The 27,733-nt window shown below is 43.1% G+C and overlaps 2 protein-coding genes across 3 annotated transcripts in view; one reads left to right on the forward strand and one right to left on the reverse strand.

Annotated features, from left to right (window-relative positions):
* Positions 1 to 6,592, forward strand: part of LOC115790196 (mitochondrial intermediate peptidase) — a 30,348-nt gene extending 23,756 nt beyond the window's left edge. Inside the window, exon 19 of the mRNA XM_030743901.1 lies at positions 6,005 to 6,592. Coding sequence (XP_030599761.1) covers positions 6,005 to 6,105 — 101 coding nt within the window. The 3' untranslated portion in view covers positions 6,106 to 6,592. The remainder of the gene's footprint in view (positions 1 to 6,004) is intronic.
* A 1,403-nt stretch (positions 6,593 to 7,995) lies between these two features.
* LOC115790197 (tumor necrosis factor receptor superfamily member 19) lies at positions 7,996 to 27,528 on the reverse strand. Of its 2 annotated transcripts, none has more exons than XM_030743904.1 (10): positions 27,152 to 27,528; positions 26,327 to 26,411; positions 25,619 to 25,732; positions 18,547 to 18,725; positions 18,366 to 18,451; positions 12,288 to 12,452; positions 10,147 to 10,272; positions 9,931 to 10,033; positions 9,135 to 9,373; positions 7,996 to 8,746 (listed from the first exon to the last, which is right to left on the reverse strand). In XM_030743904.1, the coding sequence occupies exons 2-10, from the start codon at positions 26,390 to 26,392 to the stop codon at positions 8,742 to 8,744; spliced, it is 1,083 nt and encodes a 360-aa protein (XP_030599764.1). In that variant the 5' UTR covers positions 26,393 to 26,411; positions 27,152 to 27,528; the 3' UTR covers positions 7,996 to 8,741. The 2 variants fall into 2 exon arrangements, with proteins under 2 accessions (XP_030599764.1, XP_030599763.1); XM_030743903.1 differs by having other exon boundaries at positions 10,147 to 10,275; positions 27,152 to 27,524.
* Positions 27,529 to 27,733: the final 205 nt, after the last annotated feature.

The raw sequence follows: 27,733 nt of genomic DNA on the forward strand, positions 1-27,733 counted from the left end.
TTTCAAACAAAGACCCTTGTAAATGGAGGTGTGTATCATTTCCCTGCTTATCCCCCTTAGGTGATGTGGTAGAAGGGGCATAAGGGCACACGGGGAACTGGAGCAGACCTGGCGAGGCCAATCAGAGGCCAGTCTTTATGTGGATGCCTCCCTGCCCACCACTGGATGTTTCCCAGGAAAGATGGTGTTGAAATGTAAACCCAGGTATTAAATCCATTGCAGCAGCATCGTTGCAGTGAGGGGGGGGTAAGAAAGGGAAAGAGAGAGAGTGAAAGCTGATCGAGTGGCTAAACTGAACCTCGAGTCCTCCTACAGAGAGGGCTTTCATGGCCCGGGCTGTTCCCATAGTCTCAAACACTGAGCACAGAAAATGGATCTACTTGGGCTCTGTGGCAGGGACTCAGGACCTCGTTCGTTCTTTGTCCGGGGGCAGCGTGACTGAATAGTTCTTATGACTGTTTGCACAGTCAGTAATAAACCCCGAGGCAGGGTGTTTTGTACAGTCCCACAGCACTTTTGAGACAGTGATGCATAGTTCTGTCTGAAGTCGTGGAGTGGATTGGATAAACTTTATAGTCCAGATGTTAAGCTGCAAAAATCATAATTTACAACCAGCACTTGAGTCAGACTTGATGTTTGATCAGGTAAATGTTTAACTCGAGGGGCTTTCCAAAACTGTCCCGAATCCCAGTCATCTAGGACTTTCTAATTTGCTGTCCCATTCCTTGTTCTTACTTACTGCCTTTGTGATGTGTGATGTGATAGCTGACTGAAGTGCAAAAAATTCTAGGTTTATGCAGCAAGAGTGGACAATACATTTTTGTTTGGTTCGTAATGAAAAGTGCTCCGTGGAATGAAGGGTCCATGCTGATAGTAATTTTCTTTGCTTTTCATCACATTTTTCTTCTTTTGGCTTTTTATTTTCTCTACAGCCATCTCCCTCATCACCCTACTGGAGGGCCCTGAGCCACAGATATATGAGTTACCAAAGTTTTTACAATTCACCCTGAATGGGGGACATAAATATCTTCAATAAATTTCATGGTAATCCATCCAAAAGCTGCAAAATACGCCACCTGGGAACCATGAGCATCTGTATTATCCATCAAACATTTATTTAAATATTGCACAGTAGAAATGATCTGCAACAGGTCACAGCTCAGAGAAGCAGAAATGGCAGCATTTCATGGCCATCCAAACAATGGCTGCTGAGGTATTTCAGTTTGGACTAAAGCGGTGGTTCCACCGCATGTGGGAGCTTCCATTCACCACAGACCCATCTGTCTGCCTAAACACTTATAAAATACTGTTAGACCAAATTATTGCAATCACTGGATGTATTAGGGTGAATAAATCTGTTTTATGCATTTTAGTGCAGGTTTTGTTTGGAACTTCTTTTATGAAGAGGTTGATTTGCTGTTCCTTTTTTTTTTTTTTTTGTGCTTATTCAACAAAGAGCCTCCCAGGGCAGTGTTTGTCATCACCCTTGTCTTGCTTGCTTTCTGGGCCTGTCTTAAGTGCGGTTTGTAGAAAAAGCTTCCTGAACTTCAAAGCTGTAATTACAGAGGCGGTGAGCCCCTGGCCTGCCTGCAGGTCTGACAGACGTGACTAGTTTTCACACTGTGACATGTTTGTAATAGTTATGTGAATCAGCTACTGAAGCAGCAAGTAACTTAAGATGTGTGGAAAATGGTGTCAAACACTTATGGGGGAATATGACGCCATAGAGGATATGAGGCTCAAGTTACTGCATGCTGCAGTTTGTTCTTTTTTTTTTTTTTTTTTTGGATGTACCACCGTGGCACAGCGCTGCCTCAAAGTTGCATGTGGGTGTAATTGGCCTTCAGATGAAGCCTATTGAATGAAGTACTAAAATACAGGCAAGCCCATGAGATTGAGCTCAGTACTCTTCTTATAAAACAGTTTGGGCTGTGCCTGCTGGCTGGTTTGACCTCTCTAGCAATGTCGATTTGTGCAGAAATACCAGAACTTGGGTTAAAAAAACAGAAGTATCTGTTGCATGTTGTGTGAGTGAGCCAAGAATACAATTCATGGTCTTTTTGGAGGGGACAAATTAAATGTGTTATTATGCAAAAATAAATGAGAGCCACCTTTTATTTTTTTTATTTATTTTTTTGCTTCATCAAATCGTAGAGGTCATCAGACAGCTTGCTCCCAATTTCTTTATCCTTGACATCCAAACTTTTTTTTTCTTAAGGCAGCAACTCAGATGTTTGATAAATTCACTCAGCAGTAGCTGCAGACTGGACTGCAATTATAGAGCATTTCTGCAAAATTCATGTCCCTTGTGCCGTCATTACCCAGACTCAGAGCTGCCGGCCTGCCACAGAGGTCTTCATTTGACTGATACCCATCGCCCACCACCCTTTGAGTAAATAAACAAGCTTTTCTTTGCAGGCTGTCTATTTACTGATGTGAAATGTAAAGCCCAGTCGAATTTAAAGGTTTTACCATCAGGCTGAATGCACATTTAATTGTGGAGTAGCATTAGGATGTGTTTTTACACGCGAGGATGCAGTTTCAGGGGGCTGAAAAGATTTAGCTGTTTGCAGTTTTCACCCTTTTAGTTATTTTGTGATGATAGCTGGTGACATAAGCGGAAAAACCAGGGGCTATTGTACACTGGCAATTTGCAGCATGTTTCCATTTCTCACTGAGAACCACTCTGTCCTGTATAAAGCAAACAAGTGTCACAAACAACAGGAGGCAGTGGATTTGAATCTTTTCACACCAGCTGGATAAATTGGTGGTGGTGGTGGTGGTGTGGGAGGGGGGTCTTGAAGTACCCTGTAACAAGGTAGTGGCCAGTTGTTCTATTGAGGTTCCAGTCTATTTGTCTTTTAACGCCCCGAAACTCTGTTGGCCAAGTTGGCTAACGATGCAAGCCCTGAGATGACTGTAATGGTTAGAAGCCCTGCTCTTCAATAGCTGTGTCAGTGCCATTATGAATGGAAATGGAAACTCTTAAATACGAGATGACTCACACTGCAAAGCCTCTGTCCTAGGGCTGTACCAACAATGGACACAAAGCACAGCTTATGTTTAGTTTGGCTCTGTTTTTTTTTTTCTCAGTGCTTAGCCAAGAGTGAGCGTACAGTTCTGCCCACCGTCTGTGGTGCCATCGAGAGTGCAGAGCCACTCACACAGTGTCTGTAGTTCTGTGTTCTCCTGTCGGTGTAAACCACGAGTAGCTTGATGGCCAGTTTGAATGGAGTTGAAGAGTAGATCTCAGCTGTCTTTATATTTATTAAAGGGGTTCACACAAACCACAGTAAAATCAACCAAAGCTGCAATCATTTGTTAATTGAGAGTATTTTTTTTTCATGTCATTCAGTGAGTTAGCTCAGTAATATGTCAAGCATAATTCTCTGATTTCAGCTTTGAAAATGAGGGTTTTCTGCTTTTTCTTGTTAAATATGACAATACATTTAATATTATTGGCTTTTGAGCTGTTTGTTGAACATGTTAAATGCAAATCACGAGCTCAGTAAAACTATATTCAGTGGCCATTTTGATAATTGGAATGTTAATTAATGCTCATCCATTCTCTCGTCAAGCCTGTGAGCTTTACGTTTATTTACAGGGGGTCTTGTGTGACTCGGCCCCTCCTCCCTGTGTGTATCTATAAGGGTAGCTTCTGGGATCAGATACTCCTCCACGGTGTTGTTATGACTCTGAGGTTATCTGTGCATTCCTCTCCAACTCTCCCAGGGATCAGGGCTGAGAAAAGACTCACTCCTCACTGCGTATTCTTTTACTTTTTGTCATGTACCATAAGAATTGTGTGCTGACACCACCACTTGCTGCTGGTGAGAACTGTTGTTTACCTGACTAAGCTCCTTTATGATGGCACTTCCCTTTCAACCCTCAACCCCACCCCACTGCATCTCTTATCATTCTTGTAGCGTAAACTTTGCTTATTTAACACTGCAAAACCTTGTGGCAGGTTCAGCTCCGTACATCAGGATCCAGAGCGAGGAAATGAAATCTGTTTGAGAAAGTGACAGTGATGCTGCAGACCGCATGTATGGAGAGTTCAGATCAGTAGCCCTCACCTCTGTCTGCGCACATGCTGTAAAAATCAACCAAAGTAAACAAGTGTCATGTCAGAACATGTGTGTACCCGTGTGTCTGTTTCTTTGCTGATTTTTGTGCTGCATATTTGAGAACTAAGTGGGGGTGGGGGGTGATTAGGTTAAGGAAGTAAAACTCGTTTGGGTTAAACTGCAGCTTTTCAAAAATGTTTACACATCTTAGTGGAGCCTGCCTGACAGATAACACTAAAGGCAAGCTTCTCCCCTCTGCTGCTGCAAAGAGCTGCTAGCAGGACTGTAGTCCTCTAGTCATCTTTCTCATCATTATGTGGAAAACTAGTGTTGGTATCTCAGCTCAAACACCATGATGGTTTCATGCAAAGAAAGTCGTGGCTTAAATTACAGCATGAACTCTGATCTGAGGTGTAAATTCAGCGCACTCTTTCTGAACGTCTAATAATGCAGCTTTGTAGCATTTTGGTTTCCACTTTTTTCCACTATGGACATCAGCAGTGGTCACAGGAGAAACACCCTTCAGCTCTTTTAACAGGACTATCAGTTTATGGTTGAAATTGTCTCTGTGATGTGGCTGCCTTGCTCACAGGGATCCCGGGGCCCTGCGGTTACAGTGTGTTAGGGACCCCTGTGTGATGGTATCACGTTGTAGCCAAGGGGCAGGGTGCGACTGGTGGGTAAGAGGAGATGATAATCCTTTCTCCGGTGCTTTCATGCAAGGTGATTCAATGCAGGCTGAGCGAGTCCTGCACTCAGTTTCTACGTGCTGAGTCAGAATCATGGTGGAAACGGCACAGAATCCCCTGTTTGTGTGTGTGCGCGCGCGCGTTTGACTATTGACATCTTAATATGTGTACATTCAGGATCGCTGTGTGAGACTCTTTTGCACCATTCGTGCGTGTGTTTCTGTGTGTGTGTGTGTGTGTGTGTGTGTGTACACATGCGTGCGTTCACTGGAGGTGACCCATGCAGGAAAGAGGGGGAGGGGGAAAGTGCCTATTTACATTGGCAGCTATACAAGGGGAAATGAACTGACTTCAAAGCAGGCGTGCAGCTGAATTGTAAAGCGAGCTAGGGAGTCCTCAACGCATGAGCTGGCAGACAGGCTCTGAAAACACACAGACATTCCCAGGGCTTGCTCTCGGCTCCACAGCCATATTTGCTCCACAACACTGGACACATTCTAGTGTAATAAGTGTGTGTGTGTGTGTGTGTGTGTGTGTGTGTGAGAGAGAGAGAGAGGGAGACTGTTCACTGTCACCTCTGTAAAGCACTGTAAATATACAGTAAAAGAACATTTTAGTTATGTTAAACTTCACAGCTTTACTTTAGTGCACACGTTGTGATGGACCATATTGCCATCTGAGGCCTGTTAAGCTTGTTTCTCTCAGGGTTTGAGCCCCTTTCCTCAGCATAGGGACTGTGTGTGTGTGTGTGTGTGTGTGTGTGCAGTGAGGTAATTAAGTGCTGTACTATGTCTGCAGTTGTGGGATATTTTGAGGTATTTTTGTGCTGAAATGTGACAATGTCCTTAAAATTTCACTTCGAAATAAACAAAATAGAAAGCAGCATTGCACTGACAAAAATCTGTTATATGAGTGTGGACTACAGGAACTGGAATTAAATCAAGTGCTGCAGCCTGAATGCATTAACTTAACGGGATTTTATCTTAATTTGAGAAAAAATGTAGCCTTTGCTTCAAAGGACCCCCCCCCCCCTTTTTTTTTTATGACCACTGCATTGACATCAGATTTAAAATATTTCAGGAAAAGCACAGCTGTCCTTAATGCTATTAGGATGAGGTGAGATGGAGTCTACAAACACCCTAATACCTGTGGCTCTGTGTTTTGTGTGTGTGTGTGTGTGTGTGTGTGTGTGTGTGTGTGTGTGTGTGTGTGTGTGTGTGTGTGTGTGTGTGTGTGTGTGTGTGACAGGCATGCTGCAGAGACGGCCCACCGTTGAGGAATTTGTGGACGCGCTCGTGTCTGAGCTAAACCCACACTTTGAGACTTTCATCATGGACTCTGAAAGTTGAAAGGTGGTCCTGGCTGCAAGGAAACCGACTTTATGAGGCAAAGAGTGAGAGGACGCAGACGTCAGACATGTCATCACAGTTCACGCTCATTGTTTCTTAGCGTCCTCACTTTGTCTGCAAATGAATTTTCAATATTATTTATACTATATTTGTCATGTTCTCCTGCTGCACTCAGTTAATGTGGTGAGAGTTAAAGAGTTGCTGCTGACCTTGAAAACTGTTGTGAAAGCATTTTTTTCCCTCACTTGCTCTAGACTCCCTTTCAGAAGACTGAACAGTAACTTGTGCTGAGCCACAGTATAATTTATATCATGAAAAGCTTTTACATTTCCTTAGCAAACTTTTTAAAAAATGAAAAACAAAATGTAATTGATACCCCTCATACAACATTGTTTTCTGCTTGTGTAACAGCAGAACATTGTTTTTTTCCTGATCAAATCAGCATGAGGAAGAATACTTAATCTGTTCTTCCTGTCATGTGGTCATTGTTTAGGCTTTAAATTAATACCGCTCCATCTGTTTTGTCTGTCAGGAGTTTGGGGAGGGGTGAAAGAGAAATCAGAGCTCGGTGAGTTTTTACTGTACAACAGGAAATTTCTGATCATATTCTGATCATAATGGCTGTTGAAAAAGCATAAATCAGAAAGCAACACAGTTTTCTGGTAGCTTTAAGGAGTTCTCCACATTTCCAAAGATGTTTTTGGGTCTGCTCCTCAAAGAGGCTGTTTACATCTGTTCAGACTGTAGTCGTCAGCTGAGCTCAGACTGCAGCTGCTCCCTTTAGCAATGTCTTTGCTTGCCTTGTGCCAAGAGATGCAGATTCACGTGGGTATTGAAAGTGTGAACACACCATTAGACGGGGGCCTGAATGAGCTGAGTGGCTCCAACCACACAGAGGCTACAATACTGCGGTTTGACTGGTTGTGTGGATATGATGTCTCTCCAACTTTGCTTTGCTTTCAGATCTATTTCCAGTTAAACCTGAGGCGAATTATATCAGCAGAGATTAAATTCAACTTGAAGTGCAGCCACAGTGTAAATGTTAGTGTAAATTTACGGATCAAAACAAGTTGACCTGTCATGCAGAGCATTAAACCGCCTGTAAAGATCCTTTGGAGGGAGCATTATCATCTGTTTGGCAGAAAAGTGATGTTTAGTCATTTGATTAGTGATTTTTAAAGTAATTTGGAATAGGTGGCAATATACACCTGTTCATCTGCCCGTTAGCACAAATTTAATCAGCCAATCACTTTGCAGCAACTCGGTGCAATTAACATTGGTCAAAATGACCTGCTAAGGTTCAAACTGAGCATCAGGATGAGGGGAAAAGGTGATTTAAGTGACTTTGAACATGGCATGTTGTTGGTGGCTGTTAGGAAAGCAACAGTAACTCAAAACACTCGTTACTGTTAATGCACAAGTTGAACCTTGAAGCAAATGGGCTACAGCTGCAGGAGACCAAACCAGGTGCCACTAAGAACAGGAAACAGGCTACAATTCACACGGCCTTACCAGAAATGCACAATACAAGAGTGGAAAATGTTGCCTGGTCTGATGAGTGTCTTTCTGTTCCAACATTTAATGGTTGCATCACATGTATCAGTGGTTCAGATTCCCATCGTGGATGCGCAACTGACAAATCTGCAGCAACTGTGCGATGCTGACGTGACAGTATGGGCCAAAGTCTCTGAGGAATGTTTCCAGCACCTTGTAAAATCTGTGCCATGAGGAATTAAGGTGGCTCTGAAGGGAAAAGGGGGTCCAACCTGGTACTAGTGAGGTGTACCTAATAAAATGAGTGCATATTGATTGCTTTAGCTGAATATGAATTGCATTATGAAAAGTGTAAGTTTCCAGTTTAAGTCCTAACTCTGTTGAGCCCATCACTAAATAATTGACTTTTTAATTTCATTAAAGATTTAAGACAGAATGAAAGTAAACATGTTCAAGTGGTTTATTTACAACAATGGCATGTGGAAGTGACCAAACACAACCATCAACATAACTGGGTGCATTGGGAGGGTGGGTGGGGGGGGTATACATGATGTCTATGTTACAAAAATATTGGCCTATTTACTATCTTACAGTATCTACAACACCTTTATCACTTAGACATTCTTTGTCTTAGCGTGTTCCACGTTATCAAGATTGTCTTCAATGTGCAACATAATCACTTTTGACACTTTTCTTCACACTTCAAACTTTACAACTTTACACACAAAAGCTTCATAACACCAGCTGCTAAACGAGCGGTACGGATTTGTTCTCTTACACGTGAAGATGCAAGACATTCTCGATGCAGAGCAGAGGCCCACTTTGATTCACTTTGCTCCGCGATAAGTCAGTAATCCTCGACATTTGAACTTCATATGATTTTACCTTCTGGGCCAATGAATTCACAGTCTCTATGCTTTTGTTTGCGTGTATGTACGTATTCTGGAGGGACCATCAGACGGAGGACTCCGAGACGAGCAGTGTGGCCACACTTGTGAGTGTGAGTGACACTGCTTGTCTGTGAGTGTGTGTAGGAGGTGGGGGGGGGGGGGACTAGTCAGAAATCCGAGACAGGATCTGGCTGCGGCTGTTGTTGAGTCCAGGGTGGTTCAAGGGTGGAACACAAGCCAAAGAAATCTATGTCATCCTGGAAAGAGAGCAGGAAGAGGAATGCAGACACGCAGCGATTAGTAACGTATCTGCCCTCAGCCAGCCAAGAGCTGACTTTAAACAGGACAGTCTTGTCTACATCAAAGAACTTTGTTTACCAGCTGCTCTTCATGGACACACAGTCGTGTCCAAGTCTATAAAAAGGCAAGCCGTGAGTTTTAGAGCAGTTGATGAACGGCTTCTAACTCTCAGCAGGGATTATGGGATTTATTTCATACCTGATCTGTGTTTTAAAGTGTGGGAGAGGCCATGTGATTTCTTTTTTGCACAAGTGAGTGTCTTAATACACCAATAAAACACAAAGATTTCTTTTTTTATCCAAATATATGATAAAGAATGAGTGTCAGTAGTGTTTGGCACCTCACCTTCCTGAGTCAGTACTTCTGTCACAGCTTCACTGCAGCTCCTCTCAGGTGATTTGTCCCTCAACGCACACCTCTCCTCCTCATCCTCCTCTTCACCCGCCACCACGGGTCCTTCTGCAGGTTCATCAAAATACTCGGCAGGCTCCGAGCTTCCTTTCGTCCCACCAGCGCCCCCGCAGGCAGCCTCGGGGTATCCTTCCAGCTGCATTGGAGTGCCTTCCTCATTTATGTGTGTATTTCTAGGGAGCATAATTAATAAAACTGTTCTTAATATCACAAATCTCTGCAGACACACCCTGTGGCTTCTGTGTGCTGTCAGAACTTCAAAGGAGGGAATTAAATTGCCTACATCACCTTGAAGAAACAACTGAAAATAGAGCGTTGGGCCCGAGGCGGTGGAGCAGCAGTTACCAGTTTTGCAGTAGACTAGCTAAACTAAACGCTGACGTATGTGACTTTAGTTTTATTTAATGTTTTTTTTTTTTTAATTTCCTTATTTTCTGTAATATTTATATATATATAAACATAATAGATATTGGGTTTAGCTGTTATCAGGCTAAAAAGCTCCACCTTGCTCAGCAGCGCCCAGTGGTGCAAACATTGCAGGTTTTCCAGGTGGTGCCGGGCGGTTTGGATAAAGGTGTTAACTAAGCCAGCGTGGTATGTTTAATGTAATACATGTAATATGGAGTTACCTAGCAGCAGCTTCTTAACCTCAGTCATTTAGTTGATCGTCTATGCGCTCTAAGAACAACTGTCTTAAAATATCAGTCAAATTTTGCCTGTTTATCCTCACCCTTCACTCAGACTCATCTGGGACTGGAAAGGACTGTTGCCCTGGCTGTGGCCCAGACTGCAGCTCTCATCGCAGCACAGAGACGGGATTAGATGGACGGGACCTGAACATCACACACAGGCACACAACTTTAGACAAAAAGAAATTCACCCATTGATAGTAGTCATTGTTTGTTGGTTGCAGTATATAATCCCTTTGGTCTGAACTGCAGCCTACCGCAGGTGTGTCCGGGGCCAAGGTGACACTGGCAGCAGGGTCTCTGTGGAAAGTCATGGAGCCAGCGGGCGTCCAGGCAGGAGAGCTCCGCCCCGCGATAAGGACAGTCCTGAGACCTCAGAGAGGCTGCTGAGGAAACATGAAGATAGTAAATCCATGGCCAGCAGCTTCACTGAATAATGGCTAGCCAGCATTTATAACAGCATTACTACCTTGATTAAGAGGTGGCAGCTCTTATGTTTAATAATATTATAGAAGTAATGCTTCAAACTGTGATTACAGAACCCAGTGTGGTATGGCTTTGCTCCTCTTATGGCTTCTTTCAGGTGAAATCTTCCAGCTGTAGCGCTTGTCTGACTAAATTTGCATGCTCTCTTCTGCGTTGGGAAATGCTTCACAGCCCTCAGGTCCGTGAGGCAGATTAAAATTCCTTTGTATAATTTGAAAAAACAACTGTTAGCATTTTGCTTTGGTGAAGGGCGGGGTGCACATTTCCACTGGCTGAGACTACTGACAAAATAATGAATTTGAGTGTTTTTTTTACACCACGCAAGCATGAAAAACAAAAAAACAATACATAACCGGTAACGCCTTGGTAACTTCTTCCACAGTCTTTGTTTGGAGCGAACGTATCAGGGAAACGTGATGTCATTAATTCTTTGCCCGGGGACATTTCTCATATTGAGACATTTTTGGCCTCGAGAATGCCGCTCATTATATGAGCTCCCGCAAATATGCAACATCAGGGTTTGATAAAGCTTAACACTACACCCTGTTTTTGCAGCTAACAAAAGGAGCAATGGCAAGCTCACACAGCTGCCTTGTTTACAGCTATAAATTTCCTTCTTATACATATATATATAGAGAGAGAGAGAGAGCGAGAGAGAGAGTTGCAGAATGTTAATTGCAACTGTTCTTTTTCCAGGCTGGAATGATTGTACAGCATACATCTTTAATATAAGTTTGAGGTTAGATTATTTTAAATTGATTGTTTCCTGGCATGTGCCCATCTAGGTATTGATTTGAGGTAAATTAGGAGGTAGTCGTCCTCCTCTATTATTCTATCCACTTTGTGCAATGTTCCAGTACCACTGGCAGCAAAACAGCCTCAGTGCATGATGTTACCACCACCGTGCTTGACAAATTACAATACAGCATACTTCATATGCAAAAGTGAAGGTACTTTCATGGAGTTTTTGGAACAGATTATCTTTAATTCTGCAGTTTGTTAGAAATGGCTTCACGAGACCTTCCTAACTTGTGTAAATCTACAATTCTCCTTAGATCTTCACTGAGTTTCTTTGACTTTCCCATTGTTCTATTGGTCAAGCCAATGAGTGCTGTCAAACAAATCCTTTTCATGCTGATAAAGAGGAAGTACAAGTTGTAGTCAATCAACATCACTAACAAGAAGTTAATTGGCCTTGTCAAGTTAAAAGACACTGTAGACCCTTCAGAACCACTTTTATCAAAATATCTAAGTGAGCCTGTATGTATACTTTTGACCCTGTGTGGATTAGAAAAAATACATTAAATTGGTGCACCCAGTTCTTGTTTTTTAAAGTCATTAAAGATGAATGCTGTCCAATCATTCCACCCTGGAAAAAGAACAGTTCAAAGAAATCATTAAAAGCCCCAAATTACCATGATATTCATGTCCATGATGAGTGTGTGTAAACCTCTGACTACTACACACACAGTGATTGTGTAAGGAGAGCTACTCTCTCAGCACGTCTCAAAGCACACGTTTGAGATAACTTATCGCCACCTTATCTACACTGTTTGATGTTGTATAACTAAGAAAGTTTTGGAAAACAGATGAGATTTCCTTTGTTTTTGGAAATCTTGACTAGAGCACATATTGTACTAGAAATTTACTGACTGTGCACTGAAAGTTCAGCACCTGATGTGTGTGTGTGTGTGTGTGTGCTCAAAGTCCAATGCTCGCTGTGTAGAAGCGCTTGCAGCCCTGGTTTCTGGAACCAGTTATAGAGGCGTACGAAAACATTTTAGCACTGAAATAAGAACCTTACTTTGCACATCTGCCACGGCCCTATTCATTAAGTTCCAGCTCTTATTTTGATGCTTCTTTTGGACACAAGAAAATGTGAAATATGCTGCTTCAGAGCATCGGGACTGACCGCTGGGCTTCTTCTCCAGCAGCTGCCTCTTGCAGTAGATGACACACAAGATGAGTAGGGCCAGCACCACTGTAGCAAGAGCGCTGCAGATGACCGCAGCCAGGGCCATGTCCCGCGGACTGGTCACTACCGAAGGCAGCGGCACCAGGTTCACACGCCCGCTGCCTGCAGAGGAAGTGGAAGGGAGATGAATGTGAAGTGCAGTTTAACAGCAAGGCGAGAAATGTTCACTGATGACAAGAGACCCACACAGCTTATGGCAAGGTGTTAATATTAGATTAAAGTAAACTGATTTATTTGAGAGTTTCAGGCACATCAAATGGTTACAAAAGAAAAAAAGAGGATAACACCATTTGCTTAAAGAGTTCTCACCCAATCAACTGATTTTTGCCTCATGTCAGTAAACTCCATGCTTGGGTCGAATGAAATAAGCGGAGTTCAAAGAGAAAGCATCTGCGTTTAATACTTTTATCTGTCTCATACTCTGCAAAAGATGATTTAGGGACGTTTTCCCCGCTCCACCCTCGAGCTCTGCTCACAGCGTTTAAATCAGGAGGCAGACATGGTGGTCTGTCATATAGCAGTGTGTATGTAGCATAAGAAAACTTATTGGAGTGTCAGTGAGTGTGTCAGTGTGCCATTACAGTCCTCCTCCTGCCTGAACAGAAATGTGATGTCAGTGTGTACCTACCTTCATGACTTTTAACACACACTCTAATATCGACAGGCAGGCTTACAAAGAATGCAGCTCAAGTTCCCACAAATGCAGAATGTCAGGGTATAATGTGTTTGAAAAAAAAAATGGTTTCTGCTACATATAATTATCCTTCTAAACACCCCACAGATACAGACACAATACACGCTCCATATGTAAACTAAGAGCAGCAAGACTGAAAATGTCAATTGTGTTTTCTAACGCTGTTTAAAGCTGCTTTATGTGGTATTTTTTGTCTATTTTGAGTGTGTGTAGCAAACAGTAGACACAGCTGCAGCATTAGCATGGACATGTGTCCATTTTCACTCGACTTTAAGCTTTTTATTTTGCCTTGTGCCAACTCCCAAGCAAATTATCTTACTATTTAGCTGTTGAGTGTCCCACTATTTTCTCAACTAGTTGACAACTTTGTCTTTCTTTCTAGTGCTTAGCTAGCATACAGTTAGACACAGTCGATGGAGGAGGAGAGAATCGACCAGCTTTGCAGAATCGAGTGACCGTTATTGATGTGAAGTTCAGCCTCTATGCATTACACACAATTAATACACCTATTCCTAAAATACAAAAAAAACAAACATTTTGGCTCCATTTCTCCCTCTCTTTGAGCTAAGTTCCTCCTGATTGGCTTCCTCTAGTAAAGAAATGATATGAAAAGCAGGTGGGTGGGGCTGCTGTGCCAGCGATGACCATATTAGGCACATCCACTCTCTTTGACATCATACAGAGCAAGGAGTAGAAAAAACTGTCAGAAACCAAGTGTCTAGAGCAGTCTGAAGCTTTTCGTGTACATATACTGACATTGTTATTTGAAACATTAGCCATGTTAAATATTAGCATCCACCAGCATACCAGTTTATATATATGTGAGAACATAAGAAAAAAACACAATAGGTCTGCTTTAGGAGTAATCGCTGCATACAGAAACAAACAAAAATTTAAACTATTTTTAGCTAACAATTGTAAATGTTCAACTCTTCAGTTATATGTGTTATTGTGGCCATAAGACCTGATTTGTAATACAATAAAAACATGTATTCTGCACCTTCTGTTTCTAAAGCCTGGGATTGTAGGGATATTCATGTAAATGTACTTGGGTTATGAAACTAACAGCGTCTGCAGCAGCACAATCTTCTGCTAATCACAGCAAGCCACAGAAACAGTGTGGCACTGTTCAGACATCCTGTCTGATGCGATATCAGGAGACAATGTGACACGTATAGCATCTAAGCTTCCCGGCCCATGTTAGTCTGCAGCTTTAAGAAGTAGCTGGCAGAAAAGCAGCAGCATGCATGAATGAAATTTATCTCTGAAGCCATGTACAACTAGCTTAGCGTTATTTTCTCTGATCATCATGAGTGTTCAAATTCAATCATTTTCCTGATCAGTGTGCACGTGGTAGTGAGAGTGTTAGTTTATACAGTGAAAGTGAGGCTGTAGGGATGGGAAGCAGACTGAACATTTACCAAAAGTATGGCAAATATAATGAATAATGAATAACTATAATGAATGACTTTTTGTTTGAGAATCTTTTTTTTTTTTCCCCGTTAGCTCCGCTGTTTGCTTTTCAGTGTATTAATCATAAAGACAGATGGTTTGAGCCTTTTCACTTCCAAGAGCTCTTTGTTATGCAATGTAAACATTGCTTTAACTTTGGGGAGTTTTTTATGCAGACAGATAGGGGATAGGGGTATTTTAACATTCCTTCTTGGGAGGGGGGGGGGGGGGGGGGGGGGGGGGAGAGACTCCAAGTGGAGTTACAACACTCACTTTGACCCAGAGGGCACAGTAAAGGATACGTTTGATAAAAGCACTGAAAAGAACATAATGACAGAAACGTGACTTATTGCTTGTTATTAAAAAAAAAAAAAAAACTCATAGTGCCAGAAGTTAAAAACTGCTGCAGCAACAGACATCAAGGCACATTACCAGATTTGTACTTTATTTGGGGGGTTTTGTATCCAAAGACTCTGTGTGAAGTGCTAGTCATGCCAAACAATAAAGTATTACCTGCTCAGACATAAATAAACACTAAGTGACAGCAGAGGTGGATGGGGTGACTTTTTAACAAACATATCACTGTGAAATTCCCCCCAGTTGATTACTTACATTATATTCCAAGTTTTCTGGAATGTTTAAAAATGCGAATGAGCCATTATTAATCTAATTTCCAATTTGCAAACTTTTTACAGAATAGACATTTGAACACTGGTTGTGCTTTTTAAATTGCATACACTTTAACTGTGTAGTAGTATTAAAGAAAAACCTAATTGATATTGCCATGAAACATCCCCAGCTGATTACTTACATCAATACAATTAGTTTATGTTTGCCTTTTATAAAAAGGTATGTTTCTTACCCCACAAACTGTAATACCAGCATGTTTGCATTTTATGTGAGGTATGCCAATAATCTCTCTGCCAGTTCTGTTTATGTTTAAACTCTGTCTTCATTGTCAAGGTCAAATTCAGCTCATCCGAGGCGAGCATCACAAGGCAGCCTGTTATCGGAGACGCAGCAGCTGCAGCAAACACACACCGACACTGGTCCATTGAAGGGAGCTCACCTGCTGATATTATCTGCACACAAACCAGACCAATAAACCACAGCCTTTCATAGCCTGCTGACTTTATGAAATGCCACAACGTCCAAATAAAAGAAGCACTTCTTTACACCTCTGAGGGCTCTTTGACTGCTGGTCTGTGGACACTATTTTAAGAGCTTTAGGAGAGCTGAATGAAAGTTCTAGCGTATTTAATTAGGAGCTGTCAAAACGCCTGAAGGCTTTTATAATTGTAGTCCATCTATGTCTAAACATGTTACATGCCATAAAATTTAAGGTGGAGTAATATGCTGATGAAATGTTTCTATAATCTCTTTTTTCTGTTATGAATTTCTGAACAGGACTGGCACCACACCGGGTGCCACTCCTGTCAGCTAAGAATACAAAACTAAAAGCTACAATTCGCAAGGCTGAACTTGGAGTAAACAACATGAAAGCAGGGATCCATCCTGCCTTGTATCAACAGTTCAGCCTGCTGCTGGTGGTGTAATGGTGTGGGGGATATTTCCTTGGCACACTTTGGGCCCCTTAGTACCAGCTGAGCATTGTTTATAACCACAGCCTATCTGAGTGTTGTTGCTGACCATGCCTATCCCTTTATAACCACAGTGTACCCATCTTCTGATGGCTGCTTCCAACAGGAAAACGCAGTATATCACAATGCTCAAACCATTTCAGACTGGCTTTTCAAACATGACGATGAGTTCACTGTACTGAAATGGCCTCCACGTTTACCAGATTTCAATCCAACAGAGCACCTTTGGGATGTGGTGGAACGGGAGGTTCCCATTGTGGATGTGCAGCCGACAAATCTGCAGCAACTGCGTGATGCCATCATGTCAGTATGGACCAAAATCTCTGAGGAACCTTTCATCCGTGTCATGAAGAGTTAAGGCAGTCTGAAGGCAAAAGGGGGTCAGGCCTGGTATTAGCAAGCTGTACCTAACAAAGTGCCTAAGTGGCAGTAGTTGGAAATAGTAAAAGTCTGTTCTTCCTGCCTAAAATAAAACAAATAATACTGTGGTTCACAGCTGACTCCACTGTTTCTCTGTTCACTGAACAAAAAAAAGGGATCAAAGTCCCGTCTGGCTTGGTCTAAATTGTTATTGACATTGTAATAAATGTGATACAGGGACAAGCTACAAAGACCAGGTAGCATTCTTTCAACATGTGTGAGCGCGCATATCTGTCTGCATGCCTGTGTGTTAGTTAGTCTCCCAGATCTACCGTGACAGTGAAAAACTTCAGCAGATGAAACGCATTAAAGAGGCTGAAGGGAATCCATAAAACACAACCCCATTTTTACTCGGCTCCAAAAAGCCACTGGGGGAAAAAGGGAGGAGAAGAAAGGAGGGGTTTGAGATTTACAGTCCACCACAGACGGCAACATGCCTCCCCTGCACAGCTGCACCGTTACCCCCACCACCACCCCGCGGGCCCAGTGTGGCCCATTAGAATGATCTGCCCTTTAAGTTTTCACCACCCTCCTCAAGATAACGCTGGAGGGAATGAAGGGGGAAGGGGGGGGGGGGGGGGGCAAAACTTTCAAACATTTGGATACGTTCCATTGAGAGTCTCTGTAGGAGCTAACTACCAGCTATGTTCTCAGACACAATGGCCATTTTGTTTCACAGGGGCTGCTCTAGTATCAAAATGGGAAGCTGCGCAGATGGACATGCAGACGGGGAGGCAGGCTGTCCCAAGGCCCGCGTTCATTACACGTGCTAGACCGACAGAGATACAACATTAAAAGCCAAACCAGGTGGCGGACGACCTGATGAAGCAACTCTTTGCATCTGGGGTTTATGTGCAAAGATTACAAAAGGTTTTTTTTTGTTTTTTTTTTACTTGTCCGATTCCCAGAGCTGCCTTCATTTATTTAACACAGGGGTGCTAACTCTGGCTGGAACACCCCCAGTGTCCTTGTTGCCAAAAAGCCTTCTCGGAAACAGCTGCCGTATCCTCTGCCCTCAGGAAGTCACACTCAATTACCAAAGGTATAAGTTCATTCGCCTGTTGGTTTTATGTGGAAACCTGAAATCATAAGGTTGCACTTAACCACTTACAAAGGCCAGAAGAAAGAAGCTAATTGGATCTGCAGTCTACTGGAATGTGAGCCCTGCTTTGTGAATGTATTGGAGCACACCTCCTGCCTCCGTTTCGCATAATGGAAATAAATTCTCCTGCTTGAAGCAGCACACTCCCCAACGTGTTTACTTTGGTGCTGAAACAGAGATGTAGAACATTCAGGTCATTTCTGTAAACGCCTTTGGTTTTTGTGTGGTGATATCAACGGAGATTTTGTTTCAGGAAGTTTGTGCATTTAATCCAAACTGAGTGCAAAAAAAAAAAAAATGAGCGACATGTTCTGAACTAAAATAATCCAATGTTGGCAAATCTACTACCGGTATCCATTTCAGCTTTTCACCTGCTCAGCTTGTAAATCCCAGCATTTATCTGCACATATAGCATAGCTGGAACACTCAGTGAGATCTGGTGAATGAAATATGGCTGCGGTTCTGGTTACTCCAACGACCGTGTGCTGGCATGTGTGTGTGCACAGGCTTTGTTGTGGCACTTTTTTTTTTTTTTGGTTCTAGCAGCGGTTTGGCAAGGAGTTCAAAAGTTTGTCATAGAGGGCGATGTTTGCTTTTGGACTATTGTATCCCTGTTGTTTCATGTTAAAACGTCGCCTATTGTGAGTTAGGAATGAATGGGGTGTGTTCATGAGAACAGTGGACAAAATCTCCCACTGATGTTAGTCCAACTGTTAGAGGAGGTCAGAGAAAGCAAAGGTGCTTACAGTTGGGCTCATAAGGAGGTGGAGGGTCCCCACAAGGTATACACTCCATGTCTTGGAAACCGCTTAGTTTTGTCTTCCTGTAATATCTGTGCAAGACACAAAATGACATGTTTGTGAACCAAAACAGTTGCCATTAATGTATAAGTTTTCATAAAGCTGATCAGTAGATACGTCCTCTCACCCTGGCAGGCAGTCACCGCACACAGCATTGCTCGTGGTGGAGCAGTTGCCCTTCTGGAAGCGGTTGATCAGTCCACAGTCCAGGCAGGGTTTGCACTTCTGCAGGCTCCGGTCCTCTTTGAAGCGACTGCTCCGGCAGGGCACACACCGGGCATCCTCTCCATAACCAAAGCCACATTCCTGGAAGGATTAAAAGGAGAAATACACCGGGTAAGAGGTGGGGTTGGTGGTTTGGGGTGATGTGCAGCTGGTGAAAAGAGGGTTTGAATGTGGACTACCGGGGGTCTGGAATTAAAGAACGATCTTGGCTTGCGGGATCAGACGAGAACAATGGCCTGCCTCTTTTGAGAGTCCATCTTACACTGGCAATAATCTCCCTGACTCTGTCAGTATGAATGAGTAGCCTTCCGCTGCAAGACCCAGAAAGGCCATGCATTTGAATAATAAAGGCCGAAGGGGACACCCACTGTTGTATTATTGCAGGTTTATTGCTGCGTTTGTGTGGGACTCCCACTCCAAGCAGACTTGGTGAGTGTCCCGTTGATTGAGAGGCCAGCAAGCAAAGGAAACGCTTCAGGAAGAGGGCAAGGATTATGGAGAGGTAGATGGAGAAAACAAGATGAATACTCTGCTTGTGTTCAACAATTGAAAGTGCGCATAAAAAGCACAGCTTCCTTCAACTGTGTGAATGATCTAATGCTAAAAGCCTTTACAATACGTTCACCTGAGCCAAGTAAAATGGAAAAGTATTGAAGGATGTAAATAAATATAGGATATAAGGATATAAATAATTAAATGATATGATTTTATTATTTGTATTTTTTTGCAAGTTATGCATATGCCCTTTTTTCCCCTGGTCTTTATAGGAATTAGTGATGTAAAAATGCAGAAGTCTTTCAGCATTTAGAAGCAACACTGTAAAGTTTTCCTAAGAAGTCGTCTTGGGAAGTCTTAGTTTTCACCCTCTTTTAAACGGTTCCCCATCACATCCCTAAAAACGATTCTGCAAGACCTCAGTGACAAACTGACATTTCCAAGACAGCTGATGTTACCCTGAGGGAGTGACATCATACATCGATCATTCGTTATCAGCTCCATAGCAGCTGCCCTCCTGTTATCCAGTGTTACCACACTGAAATCTAAATCCAGGAAGATACACAGGGAGCGGTGGGGTGTGGTGCTCGTATATCATTAAAGTGAAGGTCAGCTTCAAACAGGGCTTCTCCCTTCTCTTCTCTCTTCACCCGTGTCCCATTTCACTGCCCGGGTGTGCAGTCCTGCTGAAATTTGGGCAGAAGGTTTTGATATGGGGGGGGGGGGGGGGGGGTCGGAGTTTGGCGAAGCATGCTGGCAAGAAATAAAAATGGAGGTTGGAGTCGAAGATGTGATCTTGTGATGGCACCGTAGAGTCAGGACAGAAGATGAAGAATTTAGTACTTCCAGCCAAACACGTGTAAGCCTGATACTGAACCCCTGGGCAAGGCCTGGCCCGAGGTGGACCCGCAAGGCTGGACTACTGCAGCTGTTGCAGTGAACTTTCCATATAAGGCCGTTACCCTCTAGTCGTGCAGAGCAGAGGAACCCAGGGAGGGAGTGGATGCGGGTGGCTGATGAGTGATAAAGAGGGGCAAGCCAGAATAAAGATTGGCTGCCCACAGTTGCACGTCGCGATTTTGTTCTTCGAGAGAGAGAGAGAGAGAGAGAGAGAGAGAGAGAGAGAGAGAGAGAGAAAGATAGAGAGAGAGAGAGAGAGAGAGAGAGAGAGAGAGAGAGAGAGAGAGAGAGAGAGAGAGAGAGAGAGAGAGAGAGAGAGAGAGAGAGAGAGGAGAAGAGAGAGAGATGTACTCAGTGCCGCAGCACTGAACCCTGAATCTGATCTTTAAGAACGCACAGCCAGGCCCGGTCGCTGCAGGGTGGTTCTGTGACCCACTTCTTCATGAAGGAAGGGGCCCCAGGATGATTCATCCTCACTCAACCCGGCACTGGCACAAGCTCTGTGCATGGGGCACCGCATGGCAGGATGGGCTGATGCTACGAAAGACACAAGCAGGTCAGAGCACTGAAACAAAAGGAAAATGGAGCCAACTCCTGCCCCTCTGATCAAGGAGCCGTCCCTTTCTTCTTTTATCCCCGCTAACAAAGCTCAACAAAGACGTGACTGAGACGTGTTCAGCAGCTAAAAGAAAGGCTGCACTCTGGAAATTGATCGAGTTATTATTTACACAAAAAGGCCACGTAAAAGGCTTTCTAATTACTATGCAACAAACATTCAGTCTGTTAAACATTTTCAAGGCTCTGTACATGATGTAGTAATTTCAAAAACACCTAAAAAAACACACACACAGAAACAAGCAAATTTAAACATCTATGACTTTAAGATGATACGCTATTACACTTTTGCATGAGATGAAAGAAAGCAGCTGGGAAGAAAATTACACGAACGGCAGTGAAAAACCAAAATGACAAGAAAAAAAAAAAACGAAACCGAAGCGAATAAACTTCGAAGTGTGGCGCTCCCTTAGTTTGCATAAAGGGCTCTCATGCGGTTTTCACCTCAAAACCCATAGAAAAATTGATGATTAACATTCCGTTTTCCTGTCCTATCTCATGATCTACTTTGGGTGAGACTGCCAAGCACAACAGCAGTGTGGTGGGGGTGGTGGTGGGGGTGGCTGGGACCTGAAGCAAGTTCAGACGCACAGATATTTCTGAGATTAAGAGGGAATCACAAGGGGGAGGGCCTGCAAGTCATCTGATCCGGAGATGAAACAAGACCAAAAACAACGGTTAAAGTGGAGTTTTGTGCAGGACGTAACGCACTCTCTTTGTTTCTGTTTAAACTGCTCAAACTGTCCTACTGCCTGGCTTTTTTAAACACAATAATCACTGTGGTTTTGACCCTTCTGCTGCTCCTTGTTGCTCCCTCTGTTTAGCCGGTGCCACCCAGAAAGCCTTTGTCCTGGGAGTGTGGCCGGAGGAAATGCTACACTCTTCCTTACATACTACAAGATGTTGACACACCAAAGTTGTGTTCCTGCCTCTCTTTTTATGCCACCGGCAGTTTTCCACCATGCACTGGAAGGCAGTTTACTCCTTCTCCTTCATGCTTGATGCAACACAGCATAACTAAGTAACTTCCTATAATGAAGCCTAAAGTGAAATATGTCAGGGAGAACTGGTTTTAATTGATGTTCCCTCTGTATGGGTGGTTCTTTTAGCAACAGTTAGCGTGGAGGAACTAATTGATATTTGTCAGCCAGCCTCAGAGCGGCTTCCAGAGGCAAACTTCCAGAGCACATTCCTCTGGGATCTCTATGGCAGCTGCACAGAGGGACTCCAAAAAGTTTTTGCTTCCCTCCCAACAGTCAGACTTGCCTTTCAGAATATGGACAGATTGTCTTGGTTACGCAGAGCTCAGATCACAAGTTGTTTCTCTGGGAAACTTTCTCTGAGCGCAGGCCTAGCTCTCCATTTTGAGCCGGCATCCCGCTACCTTCAGAGAAAGAATGAGGCAGCCAATTATTAACCAGGACCCCAGGGTGGCTAGCAGCATTCATGCCCACTGAGGCTGCAGGGGAACACGAGGACTACTGAAGCATATCACCAACCACAGAGTGCATGTCTGTGTGCACTGAGATTAAAGGCAACCAGGCTTAAATGCATGTGTGCAACAGATGTCAGGGGGTGATACAGAGTTTTTCATCGGTGCTTAAAGATGTTGTGAAGTGTAAAGTCACCCAAAGTCAGTTTTAGCAGATGTTTTATTTGCAAAATATTCTTCACATACAAACTAAGACATTTTTTTTATGATGGGAGACACGTGGGATGGTTTCATATACATGTTTTTCCAAATACCAGTAGTGTTTTTTTTTTATTAATCATGATTGATTCTTTGTGGGTTGCCCAGTTTTGAAAATATCAGCAGTAGAGATTTCTACTCTCAGCTGATCAAAATGGAATTTGTGGTGCACATGCTTTAATCCACAGACACTGTTGTTAGCAGTTTCATGTAGGAACTATTTTCTTTCTACTGTCCATAGAAGGAAGCGTGCATTTACATGCAAGTAGGTCATTATTTCTGAAAAGAAACATTGCTCCTGATTATTTCTGGATTTTTTTAAGCTCTTAAACCCAGCAAGACAAATGCCATTTAGTCGATGTGTTAATGTTATTATTCTTGTTCATGTATTCTTCAGTGCATTAGTCTGTTCCTTGTCTATTCTTGGTTATTTATTGTTGATATGGTTTCGTGTGTTTACTCCTTAAGCAGAGTTAGTTTGCTCTTTAGTTTCCCAGTGGCTTTAGGGTTTAATTCTCCTTGTGTTTCTCCCTCAGTGTTCCTCCCTCCTGTAATCAAGTCTTAGGATTATTCATGTGTCGGATTTCCTGAGTGTGTCTGTCTGCCTGTGTTCATTCATGCAACTGTGTGTGTCTGTCTTCCTGTGTTGTGTCAAGTCTGCGTTCCTGTCTCTGTGTTCAATTCAATTTTATTTTATTTATATCACGCCAAATCACAACAGTCACCTCAAGGTGCTTTATACCCTACAATAATTACAGAGAAAACCCAACAATCAAAACAACCCCCTGTGTGCAAACACTTGGCGACATTGGGAAGGAAAAACACCCTTTTAACAGCAGCACCAGGCTCAGGGAGGGGAGGTGTTCAGTTGTTTCCTGTTTTACTTTGACGGTCTTTTGTCTCTTGTGCTTTGTATTTGGTTTTACTTCCTTGTCTCATCTTCTGTGATTACTTTCAGCTGTGCTCCCGCCTGTTACCTGTTCCCTAATCATCCCTCTGTTTATTCCCTTTGTCAGAGTCTCTGTGTGTGTACCTGTTCGTGTCCCTGTTTGCATGCCTGTGTTTCCTAGCTTCAGTGTCCCAAGGTCCAGCGTTCCCGAGTTCAAGTATTTCCTTGCCCTAGTGTATGCTCCCAGTTTAGGGTTCCTGTAGTTTAGTCTTCAGTTTCCTATGTTCATGTTTGGTATCACTGTCTCAATAAAGGCTCACTTTTCTGCCTGCCTTGTGTCCTGCATTTGGGTCCTCACTCCTCCCATGCTCCAGACAGTCTGCCGTAACACATTATGTTAATTTGATTTCCGAGTGAAATGTGCCTTCAAAGCCGACGGATTATGCTTGTTTAAAGCTCAGGTTGTTATTCTTGGACTCCACTAGAGTAGCTTTGCATGATTCACATCTCAAAATATCTCAAAGTAATCGCTGGCGCGCCCCCCCACAGGTCATCCTTTGTCTTAAGTAAGCCGTTTCCCTCACCTTTATTCTGATTGGCTACTGGTTTTAAATAGAGGGTCTGAACAGCTGGTAGGTGGGGCTTCTGTGCTCACAGCCAGTGTGTCTCACATGACCGTATTAGTACATCTTGTTAACATGAAACAGAACCATGCAGGGAAAAAAAAAAATCTGAACCTGAGCATTTAAGTGCAATCTAATGATGCGTTCCATTTGAAGTGGGACGCTGGAGCTGGAATGCCCCCGAAAGTCGAATTTCCCACTCATAAAGTTGGAAGAGTCCCACCAATCCAGACTCCACAATCCAAGACTGGAGCATTGTGGGTAAATAGTAGTAAAACTAAACGTGTAATTTAAGCTACCACTGCTGTGTGTGCACGACTCTCTAAATAAGCCAATAAGCTGCAGCTGTGTTTTTAGGTACGTTAAACAGGTGTTGTACTCCAAGTATCGCTAGTGATGGGCTCAATGACTCTTCCTCACTCGGGTGCAAAACAAAGCCTGTTATTCTGACTGCTACTGGAATGCTGTCAACTCGAGGGTGTCCTCACTCAAGCTCTGACATCCGAATTCCGAGGTAAAAGTAAAGCAGCTTTGTGTGTGTGTCTATATATATATATATATATATATATATATATATGAATAATAAGTCATTTTGGAAGTAAATGGACTGATAATTATATAGCCCCCTTCTATTCAGTTGAGCACTAAAAGTGCTTTCTTACTACAAAGTCTCAAGCTATTACAAATACATGCACACAGCACTTTTATCTATGCCTAAGTACACACACACACACACACACACACACACACACACACACACACACACACACACACACACACACACACACACACACACACACACACACTCCTATGGGCAACTCGCCCAAGGATACTTCGGTACCTGGAGGAGTCAGGGATCAATCGATCAACTGTCCGATTGGTAGAAAACCCCGCTCTACCACCTGAAAGCTTTTAAAAACTCAAAAAATTAGAAACTTTAGTTTAATTATCTCAATAAATTACTGTATCATAGCAGCGTGAGGGGAAGTGATTATGCAAGACTTTTGCTGTGTGCCACTATTACTATTAAATCAAACTCATTAATCCAGTTGCTCACTTTTACATCACTGCCTACACTTGCAGAAGTAAGTAGGCACATAACTGCTGCCGGAGAGGAAAGCCTCTGCTTACCAGCCTTAACTGACACCAAAGAGGCCTGTTTGTACAAAGTATACACACACACACACACACACACACACACACACACACACAAAAGAAAAAAAAAACCTGTGGCTAAGGTGGTGGAAAAAATTGTATTCCCAGTCAGGAGAGCAGCAAGCTTAGGCATGGCTGCCTTCAAACAGTGAAGACAATAAGTTGGACAGGGAGCAATGGGGTGAAAAAACAATGGAAGCCATTCAGCTGCAGAAGGTCAAAAATATGGGTGTGACTGATTAAAGAAGGGTCGGTGTTGTAGAAAAGGCTAATAACGGCTTGGCTGTTTTCTGCATGAAAGACAGGAAGTAATAAATAATGTTGGTTCCCTGGAAAAGGTACACTTTTCTAAACAGTGATGTCCATTCTTTTCATAAACCAACAGTTTTTCCCCACGATCCAGCCAACTTTGCTCAGCTCTGGGAAGCTGACTCGGCTGACCCGTTATGGATTACAACACTCTCTATTTCCTAAATAAACGTGCGACAGTGCTTTTTCCTTTTAGTGGCTCTGTGGAAAATGCTCCTGGGAACAAATCCACTTCAAATCAAATGTTCAGCTCATATGGGTGAGGCAATTAAAAATAATAATTAAAAATTAATCCAACCTTTGAAAGCTCCTGTCCTGCATCGCACTGTTTGCAGGGTTTACAGTTTCCGAAGTGGTCCTTGTACTCCTGCTCTCGGCATTCTCTGGTCTCCTCCTCGGCTCTCGCGTGACTCTGAGAGGGACAGTCATTTGGTGAAAGTTAGAGATTCCTGCATTTCATCGACACTTTTATTCAGAACTGATAAAGCAGTCTCATTCCACAATAATTTATGGGGATCAGCCACCCCCACCCCCCTGGCCTCGGACTCCTGTTGAAAATAAGTCTGATACAGCAGGGAAAAGATAAGATCAAACCTGAATGAGCCCTGTGGGAAAACTGGAGAGCTTCAGCAGCAGAATCTAAGTCAAAGGCAGAGACCAGAGACTACAGTCTAGATAGCAAGAACACTGAGTACAGTGCAGCGGGTTAGAGTAAAATGATACACAGCACTGACAGTGTCTTCAGCAAGAATTTCACTGATCCCACAGGGGTGAGCAGTTGCCTGTTTAACACTGGTATGCAGCGCAGTTCAGGTGAATATGTGCAGTTTGTGTAAACAGAAAATCTGCAGCTTTTACACTTTTTCAGAATGTATACAAACTGTGCATGCAGCAAGCGTTCAGTCAGTGCAGCCTCACTTCCCCCTGGGATGCATTCTTTTCCTCGTAAGATTGCAACAGACAAGATATGAATACAAAATTTTACGTTTGTGAAGGAAAAACTTACCAGAGCTGAATATAGGACATGCAGAATTATCACGAGTGAGAAGGTGTTTTGAAGCATCCTGACCATGTTGATGAGCTGCTCAGAGCTTGAAGGTGAAAGAACAAAAACAGCAATCAAACAAGAGTGTGCACAAGTACGGCATTGTAGAGTTTCTTGACCTAAAAAAAAGTGTAAAGTCTATCAGGAGGTAAAGGCTGGCTGGGTAAAATCTTCTCAGACTCTTTCCACCAAATCCAGGCAAGTTCAGGGTTAAACTCTTAAACCGCACTGATTTGCTGGAGGTTTGTTAAATGCAAATTTGCTGTTCAGACAAGCCTCACTCCCAAATTCGGTTTTAGTGTGTATTTAATATCACAAAAACATGGAAACTGTGGGGTTTAATATTCTTATTATAAACATCAATACAGCACAATCATTTGTAAGTAAGCAGCCTATAAAATTAGAGTGAGTCTCACTAAAGGATGGCATTTCTTTATGTGGAAAAATGGGAAAGGTTTTAAAAACATAATCAGTCAAGCATCCGGTGCTTTGCAAGAGGAACGTTTCATAGTATTTGTTTTTTTAATTGTAAAAAGAACCAAAAATAATCAAACTAAATATTGTCACCATGGTCTGGATATTTGTGAATAAATCCCCCAAATGCACACGTAATAACCGAGCGTTTCAGCTGTCTAACTCGTGCATTTTTAAAGCGAAACGACCCTCCGTTTATCCCATCCTGTGGATCCCGCAATCTGCTGCTTTCTGAAACGAACCCAAGGCTTGATCGTGGGTCGTAAGCGGGTTATTTACGAGCGTCCGAAACTACATCAATGCTCTTCTTACCTGCTACAAAAGAAGCCTGTTGACTGGAGTATTGCTTCTTAGAAGTCCAAAGTTGACCGGTGAGAGGTGTGGTGGCCTGTTTCCCGCACCGGTTCGCTCACCATGTCAGTGCTGCTGCTGCTGCTCCAGCCCGGCACAGCTCAACTCCGAGCCGCTGCGGATCGAGGGCAGACCGAGCGAGCGCCGAGATCAAAGGCGGAGAGAGACAGAGACAGAGGGGGGTGGCTTTCTGGATACGAAGCGCGTGTATCTGATCTGTGATCAGCCTGTCTACATCAAAGACCCGGTCTCACACACAGCCAAGCACACCTACACACACACACACTGCTCCACAGTCTGATCAATGGCAGCATTTCCATTCGATCTTTTGCAGACCCGCTCCCTCTCTCTCTATCCCTGCTGTCTATGGCTTTGCTTTGCTCTTACTTGGTCCACTGGCCTCAGTGGTCCCAGAGCCCCCTCTGACCTTAGACATTAAAGTCATTTAAAGGAAAAGTTAATACAGCAGTCTAGTTGCTGCTTGCTTATTTATTTATTTGCTAAGCCCTCATCTCAGCTGCAGAAATTATGATATCAGTGAGC

The sequence above is a fragment of the Archocentrus centrarchus genome, chromosome 13 (assembly GCF_007364275.1).
Source record: "Archocentrus centrarchus isolate MPI-CPG fArcCen1 chromosome 13, fArcCen1, whole genome shotgun sequence".
In the NCBI taxonomy this organism is placed as follows: domain Eukaryota; kingdom Metazoa; phylum Chordata; class Actinopteri; order Cichliformes; family Cichlidae; genus Archocentrus; species Archocentrus centrarchus.